At 39.7% G+C, this 13,653-nt stretch overlaps 1 protein-coding gene across 8 annotated transcripts in view; it reads left to right on the top strand.

Annotated features, from left to right (window-relative positions):
* The window catches only part of CACNA1E (calcium voltage-gated channel subunit alpha1 E), a 412,651-nt gene that overhangs the window by 385,664 nt on the left and 13,334 nt on the right, over positions 1–13,653 (top strand). For 6 of the 8 annotated variants that reach the window (XM_072648472.1, XM_072648471.1, XM_072648470.1 and 3 more), the window contains 7 exons: positions 648–753; positions 2,591–2,698; positions 3,764–3,864; positions 4,329–4,435; positions 8,562–8,670; positions 11,579–11,707; positions 12,947–13,127. In XM_072648472.1, coding sequence (XP_072504573.1) covers positions 648–753; positions 2,591–2,698; positions 3,764–3,864; positions 4,329–4,435; positions 8,562–8,670; positions 11,579–11,707; positions 12,947–13,127 — 841 coding nt within the window. The other 2 variants (XM_072648476.1, XM_072648477.1) reach the window with 2 other exon arrangements.

Genomic DNA, 13,653 nt, shown 5'->3' with positions numbered 1-13,653 from the left:
CATTCTTTCTTCCATTTTCCCCTCCCCATTCTTCCATCTGACTCTACCCCATCCTTTGAGTAAGTTGGACTTCTGCATGTATGATCATGTGCTGGCAAATTTCATCTCAAAGACTCAAAAAGGAGGTGCCAGGATTTATCATTCCAGACAGATGAGCAAAACAAAGTCTCCCTCCCACCCTTTCCTGCTCCTCAAAGAGTTCAGGGGAATTAGTAGGGGCAAGTGGGAAGCCGAGACTGCCTTAAAATAGTAAATGGAGCCAACTCACAGAGCTGGCTCCTCTCTCCCTTCCCTCCCATCCCAACTTCTTCCAGCCACTCCCATCAGAAATGAATTCCCATCCCTAACAGATATTCTTGGGACTTTGAGGGATTTTTACAGAAAGACTAGGGAACCCCCTTGCCAGGGAACCTCCCTTGGGATGTGGCTTCATTCCCCGCTGAAGAGTGAGGAGGGGGAGAAAGCCCTCAGGATACGAGCAGGTAAGGGAAGGGAAGAGAGAGGCTTGGCGGGCGTGGGGTGGGCAATCCTTGCCCTTCTTTTTCGTCTCTACCATTTGACCTTCTCTGCATTCTTCCTCTCACCTCATCAATGGATCTTTTGCTATTTTTTTCGCCTGCTGTCTTTCTCCTTTCTCTTTCACACAGAGATTGGTTCTGATGAACATGCCAGTAGCTGAGGACATGACCGTCCATTTCACTTCCACACTAATGGCCCTAATTCGGACAGCTCTGGACATCAAGATTGCAAAAGGTAAAGAACTGAAACAAAGTGAAGAATTTCAGTATTATTTATGCAGAATAGTACTCACCAGGAGATAAGGACATTCTCCACCAATATGATATTATCATAACAACAACTGGTACTGGTAGTTGTATTGGTAGTATGAGGTACTGCTGGACTGGGAATCATCTGATGAGTGCTCTTCAGCCAATCATCTGTGTTGGCTTTAGGGAAGTCATATCACTTTCAATGGGCCTCAGTTTTCTCACCTATAAACTGATGGGATTGGATTAAATGGACTGTAATCCCTTCCACTTCTAACATTCTGGGATTCTAATAACACCAATATTTTATTTAGTGTTTTTGATCCAAAGGTTTCAGAAAGTTTGGAAATGTTAATTGGTAGGAGGTACAGTTATTTCCATTTTACAGATGAGAAACTGAAGCATGAACACATTTAAGTGATTCATCCATGGAAAGTTATTAAATCAATGCTAGAGCTGGGATAAAGGCACATTCTCCTGATTTCTAATCCCTTGCCTGAACTGTTAGACCTTAACATTCAGGATGTAGGGACCTATAGAGTGAATTGGAAGGAAGAGATGCTTGGTAGCAGGCAAATTAGTTAAGCGGATATTGAGGCCAATGGGAATGAGTTCCTGAACTGAGGTGTGTATCACCATTGGGCATTGAGAACCTGGGGGAATCTCATTTAAGAGTATAAACAGCGGGACTATATAATACTAAAAAAAAGTTGGTGAAGGTGAAATATGAGAAACTAGGTTTGTAACCTTGCTTTGCTGTTTACTTCCTGGCTAGACTTGGGCATGTCATTTCATCTCTATGGACCTCAGTTTCTTTTTCTATAAAATAAGAAGGTTGGGCAAGATCATCTCCAACATCTCTTCCTATTCTAGATTCCTTGTCATCCCTCATTTGCCTTTCTTTGGCCACTAAAACTCCAGAGCAATAGCTGCTAGAGTTCTGAGATAAATGCATATAATCTTTGAGGAAGAATAGATAAAATCTGTTACTCTCTATTGAAGATCTGGTTTAAATGAATTTACCTTAAATTAAAAGCCAAGTGAAGGTATGATGTAGGTGGCACTAATCACTTGCACCCTATGTTCCAACTATTAAAGATTAAGGAAGGTGCTAGATTTTGTCATGGCTTGAACCCTCAACCTTCCTGGTTTTGCTAGATGTGAATCTATTTTTTTTAAAAAGGACACAAATGATGTTTAAGTGGAAGGACATGCATACCTATAATGAAATGCAAAGGCTTATAGGTGAAAAGGGAGGACTTTATAATATTTTTCTGGTTCTGTCCTTCAGTTTCTTATCCATTTTTCTTCCCCAGTAGAGTGAACCATTAAGAAGAGAACAGAAGATCCAGATCTTTAGGGACTCTGCATTATAAAGTAGGATATCCATGAGTCATTGAAAATGAGATATACATGTTTTCTGCCATGTTAGCAGAAAGACCTTGGTGCCATTCAATTTCAAGAATTATTTTCATGGCATAAAGTGCTATATTGATTCAGTTCCTACTCCATCTCCCCTCTTTGGGGCCCTTGTCACTCCTCAGGCTTATTGGGATCTATTCTCTTATCTAAGGTTATTTCAGTGGATCTATGAGGAACTCCTCCAGCCCTTCCATGCCTTCTCATCGTGTGCCATTCTTGTCTCTATATCTTCCTATATCCTCTATATCCATTCATAGGGAATTCCCCCAAACTGCTGGGGGTCTTACTCTAGATCGCTTGTCATTACATGGATACCAATGAAGCACCCAGATTAGCCATCAGTTGACCCTCCTTCTTACTTCAATATTTTGATTATTTATGGTTCATTTGTTTTATTTTAGGTGGTGCGGACAGGCTGCAGCTAGATTCCGAGCTACAAAAGGAGACCCTGGCTATCTGGCCTCACCTTTCCCAGAAGATGCTGGATCTACTTGTACCCATGCCAAAAGGTGTGGGACCCACTTCTGGGGTACCCTTTTCTTTGTGTTTCCATCATTCAAGCAAAATACTCTCAGAGAAGAAGAAAATTTCCATGACTTTAGATGGGGATGGCAAAGATATTGAGAAGATGAGTTTTTCAGTTAATAGACAATACAGATTTCCCATTCTCTTAGTCCAGTAAGTTGATATCATCTTTCTTAAGGAGGGGCAGTATGGATAGTAATGAAATTACAGAAGGAAATTCCCTAAATGTAAAGACTTTTTATCATCTAACGCATATGAAGATGTATCCATGTAAATACTGGACACATTCCTCATAGGAAAATACTTTGAAAGAAATATAATACATGGACATACACTGAAAATAACACCAATTTATAGACTATGCCCCCTATTTATACAAAGCAGATTTGAGGGGAAAGTGAAGCCTATGTTAGAATCAGTATGACGTTTCAACAATCTCATGTAAAATTGACAAAAAGATCTTGCTGTTCTGATGTGGAAATTAGTGAATAGCATTCATTAAGTTCTTCATTCATCGTACTTCAAGGCTGTACATTCTAATGGGTGAGACAACACATCTGGGGGAGTGGAAGCTAAAGAAAAATGGTCTGAAGAGTTACAGAGATGAATATTGGTTCCCTGGTACAGTCAGTTTACCAGTTCTTTCCAGAAGCAGTGGCAAATTGACTTTGATTACTATTACTAGAGTAAGAGGTGCTTAAAAGGATGACCAGGGTGAAGACTGCTTGGACTAGGAGACTGAGTAGATAGAGTGAACTTGAACCAAAGAAGACAGCATGACCCCAGGGTAGGACTGCCAAAGTTAAATAGCTTAACCTTTCCAGGATATGGTTACTGGAGGTCTGATTCTAGTGACAAACATATCAAAGAAATCATATAGACATGGTGGCATCTTTGTAATGTATGAGGGGTCATGATCCCATCTATGAAGTAGAACTCGGCAGAAATGCAGTATCAGGTAGCAGTTTATGAAGCTTGTGAAATTTTCCTACCACTGTATCTCTGTTGTCTTCTCACTGTTAACATCCAAGTCACCTTTTTTCTTCCAGCCTCAGACTTGACAGTTGGGAAAATATATGCAGCCATGATGATCATGGATTATTATAAGCAAAGCAAAGTAAAGAAGCAGAGACAGCAGCTGGAAGAACAGGTGAGTCAAATGTAGCTATCTGTACAGGCTGTGGATAAGTGCAGAAGGGCTGAAAGGAAATCACTTGACCTTTTCTATGAGGACACAAAGTAAATCCACAATGAAAACTGCCTGGTGCATGGAGCCGTCCATAAGAGTAATTAAATCACTGGAACACAAGGGCATAAACACCTGAAAATCAGTAGAATCTGAAGACTCAGAGGCAAAGTCAAAGAAAAATAGGATATAGGGGGGACGCCCAAAAGCTTATGCCATTGAATCAGTAACAATGAATCCCACTTCTTGGGTCATAATAGTAACTTAATTTGACTAGTAAGTGAGTGATTAAATTGGTGAGAAAAAGATCAAGGGGAGGAGGAAGCTAGCTCTTTTTTTCATTCTGCTCTAGGCTATTTCCCAAATACCCTAGATATCGAAAGAGCATTTAAGGGATTTCTTTATTATCCCTTTTCTTTTTTACATAGAAAAATGCTCCCATGTTCCAGCGAATGGAGCCCTCATCTTTGCCTCAGGAGATCATTTCTAATGCCAAAGCCCTGCCTTACCTCCAGCAGGACACCCTTTCAGGACTGTGAGTAGAATACCTCTCATATATTTTATTTTTCCCCACTCATTCTATTGTGAAGTTCCATGAATATATTGTACTAAAGATGCCAAAGGAGTCGTATTGAATCAGAGAAGAATGATTCTTTTTCTATAGACGTAGAAAGCAAACTTCAAGATCTCAAAATGGTTATCAATGTGATAGGGGAAATTACCAAGTAGATTCAATACTATTTCCAGTTTCCCTGGAAGTGGAAAGAATTGGCACCCTAATTTTTTAATTGGAGCTCTGACTATCATTCCATAATAGCTTTTTTAATTTAGCAAACTATGCTTTGGTTATAGCTATCATATAAAAAAAAAATCAGTGAAGCAGCAAAGTAGAAGACTTTTGGAAGTCACGATCCCTGAGTTCTTTATTGCCATTTGGTTGTTTCAGATGTGTCTGATCCTTTGTGACCCCATTTGGGGTTTTCTTGGCAAAGATTTTGGAGTGGTTTGCTATTTCCTTCTCTAGCTCATTTTACAGATGAGGAAACTGAGGCAAACAGGGTTAAGTGAGTTGCCCAGGGTCACATAGCTAGGAAGTGCCTGAGGCTGGATTTGAACTGAGGAGGAGGAATCTTCCTGACTCCAAGTCTGGTATTCTACTCATTGTCCCACCTAGCTGTTCTTTGTCTAGCTGTGTCACAAATTATATATGTACTCTTGGACAAGTCACTTAGCCTGAATAGGTCTCAATATTGGTTGTTTGTTTGTTTTTTAAATCTGAACAGTGATTGATTACAAACTAGAAGTTCTCTAAGGCCTTTAAAATTGCCATAAAAATGCATGGATCAGTCAGGTGACTCAGTGGATAGAGCACCAGACCTTAAGTCAGAAAGACATGAGTTTAAATTTTGACTTCAGAGACTTACTAGTTATGTGACTCTGGGCAAGTCACTTAAACTCTGCCTTGGTTTCCTCATCTGTAAAATGGGGATAATGATAACACCTACCTCCCAGGTTGTTATGAGGATCAACTGAGGTAATAATTATGAAGCACTTAGATCAGTACCTGGCACATAGTAAATAGTAAGTGCTATATAAATGTTATATATTATGGTTCTAATACCCAGCTAGGAAATGCAAGTTCACTAACTGACAAGTTTTAATGAAGCAAATGAACCCATTAAGAGGATTGTAGTTCAAACAAACAGCTCATTATAAGATCAAATATTCTGAGCTAGAAAGGCCCGTAGGAATTACAATCCCAACCCACTCATTTTACAGCTGAAGATGCTGAGACCAAGGGAGGTTAAATAATTTGCTTAAGGCCACACAGGTAATAAGTGGCAAAATTGAGATTCTTACTTAGGTCCTGTGGGTTCAATGCCTCCCACTAGGTAATAAGTGAAACTTAAAAAACGATCCTAGTTAATGAATTTGAAAACACCATAGTATTGTGGAAAGGAAGGACCTGAGTTCAAATCCTACCTCTGACTTCATCTCTGTGACCTTGGACACGTCACAAGACTCTATAAAGGTGGCATCTGAGGTCCCTTTCAGTTCTGATCTAAGATCCTATGAGCCTATGAATTTTCTCATAGTTACTTCATGGTTCCAGATGTAAGACTGTTTCATCTTTAGCTGTGAACACTACTAACTTTAACATGGCCTTTTTTTTAATGAAATGACTTCTCACTATTAGCCAATTACATGCTATGGAAGAGTTTTCTTGTTAGTTTTAGTTAAATATGATCCCCTTTCTATTGGAATCTACAACCTCAATCCTCAACTAGTACCTGAGTACTAGTCTGGTATGTCTTTATTGCGGACCGTTTTGTCCTCCATACCATCATATGGCCATTGCTACCAGTGTGGGAACTACAAACTAGGAAGGAACCCCAAGTAAAGCTGAGGAAAAGAGAGAAGAAAGAGGAAAAGAGAGGAAGCAGTTAGATTTGAGCATTTTATTGTAAGAAGGTTTGTAAGTCAACATTTCATAGACCAGTAAATTTCGATGACCATGGCCAATCTAAGAAAGGCCAGTAGAGAAACAGAGTTTCAAATGATGCTGATGCCTCAGCAGTCACCTGGGTAGACTGCCATTGTTTTGAACATTGTATTCCCATTAACTTAGTCTCACATATCAATTGTTTGTGTTTTTGCTGCCTCTTATGGTTGTTCTCCTTTAAAAAGGAAAGAGAGAAGAAGACCCAGGACTAATATACTCACACAATCCCTTAATTATTGGAGACCAGACCTATGCAGACCAATGTACTAGACCATAATCTGACAACCACTGTTTAAGAATTGCTTCTCACATGTAAAAAGTAACAGGTTATCTCACCTAAGCACAGAAGCGATCATGTCATTAGAGTATTGTAGATATCACCTCTCCACAAGAGTACATGGGATACCAAGCACTCCCTGTCTGGCTTTCTGGTTATCCCATCACCTTTTTCTATGAGTGTTAACTTACCCAGCAGGCTCTCTCCAGCCTATTTCCCATTAATTTACCTGCTGTACATAAATGAGAGTATAGGTGAGAATTTTCTACATTTAGCTTATCCATATCTAGATGTTGTACCCTACAGAAAAGCATTTTAATTTATACTGCATTCAATAGGTTCCTTTATGGTTTTAAAAGCAAGGAAGAAATATTTCTCTGGACCACCTAGATCTTGGATGTTTGGCCCCTTCTAGGTCCAGCTTATTCACAAAGATGAAATTTCATCACATTACTAAATATCCAAAGGCTCTCCCACTAAATGGGAATTCTTCAGTGATATAATATTTGCCCAGAGGGCAGAAGTAGCCCACTTGCCCCCTATCGAAGCTTTTCCTAGGAAATGTCAGGGAAAAGATGAGTGACATTTCGTCAAATTATATATTAAGCATCTATCTTATCAGTTTGCTCATCTGTAAAATAGGGAAATCAGACTAGATGACCCTTGAGGCCCTTTCTAGCCCTAGGTCTCTAATCTTCAAATGATCTTTGACTTTAAAAATAAGATTTTTTAAAAAAATTATTAAGGATCCATGATCAATTAAGTGTGACCCACCTTGGAGGGGAATTTAAGTCATTGGTTCTTACATGGATCTTCTCTTCCTGTGATTCCAATAATAGATCATATGACCTATATGGGTTTTTTAAAATGCTGTTTGGCAGATCTTGGTCGTGATCTAACATTTTCTTCAGGCACATAATTACAAGCACCAAAACAAGCAGTGTAGGTTCTCTGGTGCACAGGGAAATGGTTGGGAGTTGTGTCCTATGTCCTTGCATTATTCCTGGTAGACACATAGACCCATTGCCACCTCCTTACATGATCTAGAAGTTGGCTTCAGTTTCCTAAACAGGTTGAAATGGTGGCTACAATAGTAAGTGGTGGTAGTAGTTGCCAATGGGAGACAGATGCTTGTGGAAAGTTGGCTGGATCTGGTCCTCCTTGCAAACTAGCTCAGAATTATTCATCCCTACTGATCAAGAGAGACTTGAGACTTCAAGCAATGGATCTAGTAACAATCACAATACTACAGGACTTGGGAGTTTGTGCTGTTGATTCAAAAACCACCAAAATATCCAGTAACTTACTTAGTTCCTATGCCTTATTCTCATTCCATGCTCTTTCTAAAAAATCTCAGGCAAGTGCCTCACCTCAGTAAGCTCAGCTCTGAAATTCTTGCTGCCTATTCTGTGAAAAGTCTAAATGTTATGTCATGCCTTCAAGAATGCTGACATCGTAAAAGTATATCACCCTTTCTGAAACTGAAAAATAAAAATAATGAAGACCATTACTGCTTAATACTTTAACAAATGATTCGATGTTTAAACAGCGACATTCTTCTGCTGAATGTGAACACCGAACAGAAATTGGTTTGCAATCTAACACTGGTCTCCCATATGGCTGGGTGTTATAAATGATGTCATTTGTCACAGATATGTTAGCTGCCAGCAGAAGACTGCTTGGTGCCAAATGTAGGTTGAAAAAAAGGACTTTTCTTCCTTTCGATGTGTTTCCCATCATCCCTCCTAGAATCCTACAAGACACCAAGCTGCCTACCATTCCCAAGGGCAACTTTTGCTTTTGACAGAGCAGGTACTGTTAATACCTTCAGCAGAAAGATTTGTGCTATTCTCCCTCTGAATCTGGCTTTATTTTTTTCAGGAGCAGTCGGAGTGGGTACCCATCTATGAGTCCACTCTCCCCCCAGGAAATATTCCAGTTGGCTTGCATGGACCCAAACCATGGGGAGTACCAAGAGCAGCAGTCTCTGGTGAATGAATGAGTTATATTACCTTGAAAACACTCATGGTTTCCTGATCCCTACTCTCACTTTCTGGTCTTGTTTTCAGCATTGGGGTGTCCAGCTGAGATTTCCCCATTACCCTTATGACCACTCCCATCTTATCCCAGCTGGATTTTTGGCTTATCCTCCGAACAAATGCTCATCTCCCCATGACTTAAAAGCCTGAAACCCCTTTCCCTGCCACAGAATGGTACATTACTTCAATTCAAGCTGTCTTGATTTGTGCCACTGGACATTAGGAATGGAAATAAAATTAAGACAAATAAAACCTCTTGTTTTATGGAGGTCTTGAGGTGAGTCACTGTAAAACAAGCAGCAGCAAGGTAGGACTAACAATTGCCAGGTGCTACTTGAAAGAAGCTTCAGAATGTTTTATGCCAGTTCCCTGTTAGCAAAGCATTTCTTTGCTCATCATCAGTAATTTATAATATGCAATCAGCAACTTTTTCTACACTGTAAAGTACATTGATCATTTGGGTCAGACTTAAGTAAGGCCAATAATTCTTTGAGGAATTTGAACCCAGATGAGTTTTTGTAAACAAGAACATTATTCCCAAAGAATAGTACTGAATTGGGCTAGAACTCTTCAGTTTTAGAGGAATCAGAATATAGATAAAGAGGCTAAGCCTTCTTATTCACAGTATTATCATCTCCAGTGAGCAGGCATCCTGAGTTCAGGGGATCAAAAGACCCCCTTCAGGGATAAACAGCAAAATATCTTGGTCTATAACAATAAGACCTACTCTCTTTGCAAGATTTTATATAAATAGCCTTCCCAGGTGAATTCCAACTCATCCTCAATTTATGATAATTGTAACTGGACTGTTTCCTTCCCTCCCTTCACACCCCACCTCAGTCTCTGGCCTGCCTGCCTTCTGAGTTTAGCCTAACAATGGCCTAGATGGATGATACATGCTGGTGGTATCTGCAGTATGGGGGTGTTTGTGCCTGATTTCAGGCATGTGTGTGAAATGCATTCTTAATAGAATTGTAAATCTCATAAACGGGAGAGATCTGATCTCCTGCTGATGGAACAACTCTTCTTCTGTGACAGCTAAGAGAAGTCATGAAGTATTCATGGTTGTGTGGGGGAGAACATGGTAGCTTTGTCAGTCACTCTTAGTGACTGGTCTGCTCTCCCAAAGAAATCCAGGCAACTTCCAAGGTTGGGAGCCAAGGCAGGGGATTAGCCTCGATGACTTCTTCCTACCCTTCCCTCTTAAGGCCTTCAAATTATGACCTAGGGAATATTTTTTTGTAGTTAATTAAATTCTACAACTCTCACATTTGCCTATCCTCATTGGTAATATATTGAATCTGTTAAAAATAATTCAGCAATGTATCCTTTCTTTCACAGGGTGACTTCTTTTATTCCACAACCTCATGTCAGCTGGCTGGCTGCCCTGGGCTGAGCCACAGTGCCAGGAGCATTTGGATTTATGTCCATTTCATTGTTAGTGCTGGTGTCTGTGATCCAGATTCAGATGTCAGCCTGTGCCACACAAACGCCAATGTACAATCTGACCATCACTGCCTATCACTTCACAGCCTACTCCCCTCCAATTTATGTCCACCTTCTGAGGCATAGCCCCAAAATCCATGTGTGTGTTTTATGTATGACATGTATACATATGCATGTGTCTCTGCCCCACCTTTGCTCCGAAAGAGTTTTGGTGTAGAATGACTGTATATTTGGAGTCAAATGTACGTGCTGTTTAAGAGTGTCTAACAACTTCTCTCTAAATTCTCATTATGAACACACATTGTACTTCCACTGAAAATAATTTTCACTAATAAATGAGACCACACATCCAAAAGGTCACAGAGACTGCCTCGAATAAAGCAGAGGATATCAATGGTTCTCTAAGCTATCTTCTTCCTGGTGATTTTAGTTCTCTATAGAAAAGAACCCATCCAAATTGGCAGATTTTATACATGTATATCACTGCTTTATAGGACATTACTTCCTCTGAAAAAATATGCCTTTTTTAGGGATAAATTCCTAGCAATATACATTGACCACTGCTATCTCTTTTTTCCGTTGATACAAGCATATATCTTCAAGACAATCCTCCATCATTCTTTGATAGTGACAGAAAGCTACAGAACTTTCCCCTTCTTTTTGCCAGGATTGAAACACTATAATCAGATCATTTGTATCTTTGGCTGCATTTAAGAATTGGTGAAATCTGGTCACACTTTTGAACAATAAAAGAATTCTTCAAGAGTTAAATCTTTAGAAAGCTGAACACCACAGCCAGATTATTTACTTTTGCAAGTATTTAAAAGTATTTTCAAAACATTTAAAGTATTAATTTAAAATTTTAAAGTATTTAAAAGTACTTATCAAGAAAAAAACTATTTTGCAAAATGATAGGTACAATTGCACACTGAAAGAATGTTGATATTTGACTTGCTGAGAGGACGCTGACCTAATTATTTTTCACCTAATGGTCAAGCTTCTCTCGATAAGCTTCTTCTGTATAACTAAGTTGGTCCCTGTACAGAAAACATGATACAGCACCAGGACCATACTAAAAGCCTTTCCTATTTGGTAGGACATGCCAAGATATTACGTATACTCTACTGAAAGAATATTTGAGGAGCAGTAACTACCTCTTTGCCCTAATGAAGTTTTTGTAGGACAAACCCAGAAATGATTTATTGCACTGAACTACTCTGTGCACGTGCAATCATGTGTACACACACACACACACACACACACACACACATACACACACAGAAATTCTGAAATATATTGATTGCTTCCTTTAAAGCCATTCCTGGTATGGTAGAGGCAGGATCATCACCTAAAAGAGGAGACGCACTAGGATCGAACCAAGTCCCACAAGCTTGGCTGTGTGTTTATTTCCAGGAGCCAGAGGTTAGTGAGTTAAAAATCGTGCAGCCCTCTAAACATGGCAGCTACCTCCCTTCGGACACCCAGGAGCATGCAGTATGTGGGAAGGCATCATCTATGCCACGCCTGACTATGGATCCCCAGGTAAAATGCAACCACCACTCTCCTGATGCAATAGCAAGACAGGATGTGATGAATCAATAGGCTTTGAAATAACATCTGACATTTTTCAGGTGAGATATTACCTTCCATCAGCAAGATCCTTCCCAGGAGTCTTATTTAGTTGATCCTGTTTATCAGGCACTGTGTTTCCAGCAACCATCTAATCAAATAAAGCAACTTCCACTGAGAAAGACCAACCATCTTCTTGACGGGCTATTGACCATCAAGAGTTTAAAACATATTAAAGATTCTCAAAATGCAATTGACCATCAAGAGTTTAAAACATATTAAAGATTCTCAAAATGCAATCAAGCCACATGGGAAATGCATTTCAGGAGTTTCCCTGCCTCTTTTTCTAATCTTTTTTTTCTCTTTTCCCACCTTCAGTGTACACACACAGACACACAGACACAAGCACACACAGAATTCCCCCCTGAGACCATCTGTCCTAAAATGGTGCAACTGCATCTCATCTCTCTGTCTGTCCACCAGCTCTTTTCTTGTGTCTGTCTGTCTTACATCAAGTTTTGACAAACAGAGATGAGAAGTGTTTTTCTGTTGTTGTTTGGGTTTTTGTTTTTTCCTGCTTTGGGGGGGTAGATTTGTTTTCACATCTGTTACAAGGCAGAGAACCATGTGTTTAATGGTTTAATAAAGAAGCTGATTTTACCAGGTCAAGAGAGGCATATAGACCTTACTTCCTTTTTTGTGATGGGTTCACTATGAAAAACTCAGCTGACCCAAAGGCAGTTTCTCAGAAAGGGAAAATGCATATTTCAAAACCATGCTACCTCCATGACCCAGATTTTTTGAAATTTTTGTCCTCATGCATCATAAAGGAGGTTGAATGTATTCTACACATCCAGGCTTAGCTGTTCCAAGGTATCATTAGATGGGAATCCTCAGTGGTGGTTCCCTGCATTCTGTTTAACTTTTCCTCAGTACACTCAGCTTCTCACTTTCCTGAGCATCAGACTAGCTCCTGGATGAGTTCCACTGGTCCTATACTATGCTAAGGTCCTAAATACATCATCTGGTACTTCCTGCTCGTTCAGCTTGTCCTGAGCAGAAGAGGCCACCAAGGAATCTCTCTTTGAGGGTACAAACTTTGAATCTGCAACAATCTCAGATGTTTGTTGGCTTATTTTCTCTCTTTCTTACCCATTCTGCTCTCTAGTAATTAATCCAGGCCCTATATTCTCTTTGGGGTCATGCTTTCAGGTGGTGACAGATCCAAGCTCCATGAGGCGTTCATTTTCCACTATCAGAGACAAGCGTACAAACTCCTCCTGGTTAGAGGAATTTTCAATGGAGCGAAGCAGTGAAAACACCTACAAGTCCCGACGACGCAGTTACCATTCTTCCTTGCGCCTCTCAGCTCACCGTCTGAATGCCGACTCAGGTGAAGAATACTTTCTATGCTCTGATCAGTTCTCTGACCAAAAGAGGTTTAGCTGTTTTCATCCATGAATGAGTCTTTTCCTTGAAGAGTCAGCTCTGATTTAGGGCCCATTGGTACTAGAACTGAATTCTTTCTGAATGTAAGAACTATAACCAAAGACAAAATTGCAGTGTCAACAATGTGGCTAGTTGTGGAAGAAAAAATTTTTCCAAAATTTTTTCTTCTCATCACCTTACCCCTAAAATAAACCTGAAATGTAAATCAATAAACGTTTATTAGATGCCTACTGTGACCAAGATATTGTGCTAATAAGCACTGGAGATACAAAAATGAAGAATGGCTAGTCCCTAGACTGAAGGAACCCAGGTTTACAAAGCTAGAGTTGAAAGGACATTTGAGGACATTTAGTCTAATCTTTTCTTTTCATTTTGTATATAAAAACATGGAAGCCCAAAGAGGGTAAATGACTTCATTCAATAAATCTCTATTAAGGATCTACTACGTACCAGGCACTGTGCTAAGCCTT

The sequence above is a fragment of the Notamacropus eugenii genome, chromosome 2 (genome assembly GCF_028372415.1).
Source record: "Notamacropus eugenii isolate mMacEug1 chromosome 2, mMacEug1.pri_v2, whole genome shotgun sequence".
In the NCBI taxonomy this organism is placed as follows: domain Eukaryota; kingdom Metazoa; phylum Chordata; class Mammalia; order Diprotodontia; family Macropodidae; genus Notamacropus; species Notamacropus eugenii.
The sequence above is the reverse complement of the archived record's forward strand: the minus strand, read 5'-3'. Positions and strand labels throughout refer to the sequence as shown.